We start from the raw sequence: 4,472 nt of genomic DNA, 5'->3' as shown, positions 1-4,472 counted from the left end.
TTCCTATCAACTCTGTTTTATTGGGTGAAATATGTGACTAGATAAGAATAGAGTTCCTGCCCTTTGTATTTCTGGACACACCTTTTAATGGTTGTAATAATTTGAAATTGTAATTTGCTTAAATGCCTTGACTCTCAAGGAATAAGAACTGGCATTAAATAAAATGGCAAAGGGATAGCAGAAACTTAATTTGAGAGCACAAACTATGAATTTTGTTAAACTGCAAGTGTTGCAACCTATGTACATATTTTTTTTTTCCTTCCAAGTTCTTTAACTGGTAAAATTACTCTTACAGAGGCAACAAATACTGTAAAATGTGCTTGATTAGTAATTTATTAAATTTACCTGTCAATTCATAATTCTGTATGGAGCCTTTCAAATGATGTTTTGAGAGTTTATTTACAATTGCTGAAAACAGATGGTTCTGTAAAACTTACAAGTAATTACAGCCTCCTTAAAACTCACTACATATATTTCAACATTTAAATAGAAGCCCATTTTCTTCAAAAGTAATTTTCTACTACTTTCTCATAAAAATATAAAAAATACTTAACAGTCATTGTTTTCACTATACTGAACCCAAACCAAGACTTCTGTACAAATACCTCTTTCAAAAAAGCTTAAAAGACATCACAGAACAATGTGACATTAAACCAAATAATCTCATCACAACAGAGTATTTTACTTTTAAGAAATAATGTGCAGTATTTCGTTTTTAACCTGACTTTCACACTAGATTTCAACTGTGTATAGGCTATGTAAACATACCAGATTAATCTAAGTCATTCATATTTATGCAGTAGATAGTTACATGTGACTAGTTACCATATAAACAATCATATAGTAATTGTAAAAATGGTAAAAGGCAATCTTTATGAAAGTTTTAAAAAATCTTTTTCATAAATGGCAACCAACATTGCCCTAATTTTCTGTAAAAAAAAAAAAAAAAGAATTACCTCTCTTCCTCCTACCTTCTTTTTCCCTTTGAATGGTACTTTTGATAGTATGTTACTACAGGAAGATATTTATATCACTTTTAGCCTTTTACATGGCTACTTTCTTTTCTGATACACTGGATTTATCAAAAGCCACCAAGATTAGACTCCTAAGTAATTTCAGATCTTTTGTTCCTTTTTAGGTTCCTCTAGAATGATTTTCTCAGAAAAGTGTAACTCTAAGAACTTACGGAACCAGAAAAAAATGAATTATATAACACAACAACTTGATTTGTACCATTCAAAAGATGTGAATATATTAATAGGTTCCTTGAATTTTTCATTTAGAATAAGAAGTCAGAAAAACTTTTTGAACATAAACATAAAAATAGAGCACATTTATTAACAGTAGGAAAACTCATATAGTAAATATTATTAAATCTTACATAATAACACATAGCCAAAAGCATTAGAAATTCATTGCCAGACACTCTGATGCATTATCCTGAAAACAGATAGATAACATATAACAAAGTATGGCATTTAATTCACAGGGAGAAAAGATAAGTTTCATCACAAAAACAGATTTACTGGATTTCAGCTATGATTAAATTTTAAAGATAAAAAAGCAAAACAAAACTCCTCAAAATAAAGAAGTCTTTACATATGTAATCCACTATTAATGATCTTTATGCTCTTACAATGTAAAACATTTAGAAATTTTTGAACTCTAGAAATTTTGACGAGTTAATCTATTTGGCTTTAACATAGTCTAAATTCCCTTTAGAGAATTATGTTAATGTTTTCAGTTCTTCAGTCCAATATGGATGGAGCAGTTCTATTTCTTTTTCTTCTTCTTTGGTGGTTCATCCTCAGAGCTGCTATCTGTGCTGGTGCTGCTGCTACTGGAGGAGCTGGAATCTGAGTCTGAATCAGAGGAAGAGGAAGAGCTTGTGGAGGAGGCTGAAGATGATGAACTAGAGGAGCTTTCATCAGTGTCACTATCCTCTGAGGAGGATGAGGTAGATGTTTCTTCACTCTCTGATGAAGAATCACTGGCTGAACTGTCACTGCTATCACTACTGGAACTGGTTACACTCTTAGACCTATAAGACAAGGAACAGTTAGATGCATGGAAACCTGACATTTAGTAGAATGTTTAAAAGCAATTTCATCTATCTATCTACACATAATACACACTGAAGCTTTGCTAGCATACTATTTGATAGTATTTGATAGTATTTGAAAGCATATTATTTGATGCTTTGGGGATTGTCTTATTGTTGTAAACCCTCCTCCCCTTTACAAAGTCTTTGTGTTACTTCAGCAATTTAACTCTCTTGCATGCAGTTCAAGATAAGTACACCTACTATATCATGTTCCAGAGTGAATAATAGAATAAAATTGCAGTGCAACAATTGGTTTTATTTAAACTTCATGTAAACTGGTAAATCTTTATTTTAACTACTTCAGACCAGACAAAGCTGGCCAACAATTTCTTACCAGTCTAATAACATTTCCTATTCTAAGCAAAAAGAAGGCAATTGTTTATTATTTCTAGCTATAAGAACTCTGGGAAAGTTGGAGAAAAAGGAGAAATGGAGGCAATAAATTCCTCACAGGAAATAAGAGGAACGTATCAGAAAACAGGATGATATTCACATAATCATAAATTGCTAACAACAGACCTCAGATCCAAATCTTATAACTATTATTTTAAAATCACTCTTCCCAATCCCTCCAACTATATTATTACATATTATCTACAGAATACTTCTAAAGTAACACATACCTTTTTTTCTTGGTCTTTCTTTCTACATTAGTTTCTGCAATGCTGATAAACACAAGGGGTGAAAAAGTTCCTGTTAATAGAGTGATTATACACAGCTCAGACAAACCCTTCTGCTATTCCCAACACTGTTTCACACTGGAGAAACAGTTTGCCTTTTATAACATGTACTTAGGGTACAGTATTTTTCGTTATAACCAAGTAGAAAATTTCCTATTGTAGGCTGAATATGGTTAAGTGCAGCCAAATTTACCAGCACTTAAGCAAGACAGATTTTATTACCTTTTTAAAAGCAGCTATATTAAATGGTCAACAATTACTTTAAAACAAGGATGAGAATGTAAAGGGGCAGGGAAACTAGATTAATGGAAACAGAATAACCAGAATGAAAATAATGAGAACGTTCACATATTGTGAAGAATGAACCAGTGTCACTGAACAACTTGTGTAGAAATTGTTGAACGGGAACCTAAACTGCTGTGTAAACCTTCACCTAAAACATAATAAAATATTTTTTTTTTTTTAAAAAAAGCCAGTTACGTTAGTAGTTGACTAAATGCACCAATGTGACTTCCTTTTAGTTAAGAACTTAGTTTGACGTGGCTAAATCAACTACTTACTGAACAATATATAATAAAGCAAACAAGAGCAGAACAATAGCTTTGAGTTTTCAGAGTCAAATTATAAATGGTCATTTCATATAAAAAGAAAACTATTCTTTTAATTTAAAATAACCATTTATTTTTCTGCATGTCCCCCAAATGATCAGTTATTTACTGTTTTAAAAATAGCTCAAGACTGTATACCCTAACATTATAAGGAACAAAGTCTAGTGATTTTGGAATGAAATATACAAATGGCTTGCTACTATACTGCTGCCAAACAACATATATGCTAAATCGGGTTTGTAAATTACAGAACTACTTCTCTCACTATAGCATTGTCTTGTAAATTTAATGTTTCTGTTTTCTACATTTCCTCTCCTTCCTTTTTCCTGGGTTTTCATACAAAAAATATGTACTTACGTCAAGTTGCCTTACACAGTGGAATTATTTACTGAATCGTCATTTTAGAAGTATAATAAGTGGTAGAAGTACATGTACTAATTCAGACCACAAGAATTCCATGTTCACCAAAACTCATGCACAGCCATCGTTTTACCACTGAACCAAAATCAGCAGTCTTTATTAAATGTCACGTAGTCCTGTGTATTTTTAAGACCAAGATACTTGTGTGATACAACTAAGGTAGAAAAACAAACAAAAAATGTTGAAATAAAATTATTCACTCTCTTATTATTTTATTCTTTGGGACAGTGATCTTCAAACATTTTTTGTTTATGTACAAAAAATTTTGAAAAACAATGTTTCTCCCCTCCTACATTTTTTATTCTAAGTTTTAATATCTGCAAATGCAAATTATATGTATTCATATTACATATATTGTTATTTTTAAAAGAAAATTGTTATATGATTCTTGTAAATGTATCTAATGGAAACTAAAGGCCATAATAATTTCATATCTACCATTATTCACTTTAAAAATATATGAGGAGTTCTGACAAAATGGCGCTCTAGGCAGAAGCACCATGCTGTCCCTCCACAGCAAAGATCCAAAAAACTAAGCTGAACAGAGAATACAACAATCCTGAAACCCTAAAACATCAAATAAAGAGATAAAGAACTCAGCCAAGCACCAAATGGAGTGAGAAAACTGACAGAGAACAGAGAGCGAGGAGAGATTCATGC

At 31.5% G+C, this 4,472-nt stretch overlaps 1 protein-coding gene across 1 annotated transcript in view; it reads right to left on the bottom strand.

Moving 5' to 3' along the window:
- Positions 1-1,318: 1,318 nt before the first annotated feature.
- The window catches only part of ZCCHC10 (zinc finger CCHC-type containing 10), a 40,441-nt gene continuing 37,287 nt past the window's right edge, over positions 1,319-4,472 (bottom strand). Inside the window, exons 3-4 of the mRNA XM_004384725.2 lie at positions 2,728-2,769; positions 1,319-2,041 (exon numbers count right to left, since the gene is read on the bottom strand). Coding sequence (XP_004384782.1) covers positions 1,774-2,041; positions 2,728-2,769 — 310 coding nt within the window. The 3' untranslated portion in view covers positions 1,319-1,773. The remainder of the gene's footprint in view (positions 2,042-2,727; positions 2,770-4,472) is intronic.

Source organism: Trichechus manatus, unplaced genomic scaffold (assembly GCF_000243295.1).
Source record: "Trichechus manatus latirostris isolate Lorelei unplaced genomic scaffold, TriManLat1.0 scaffold00127, whole genome shotgun sequence".
In the NCBI taxonomy this organism is placed as follows: Eukaryota; Metazoa; Chordata; class Mammalia; order Sirenia; family Trichechidae; genus Trichechus; species Trichechus manatus.
This window is presented reverse-complemented; position numbering and strand designations above follow the sequence as displayed.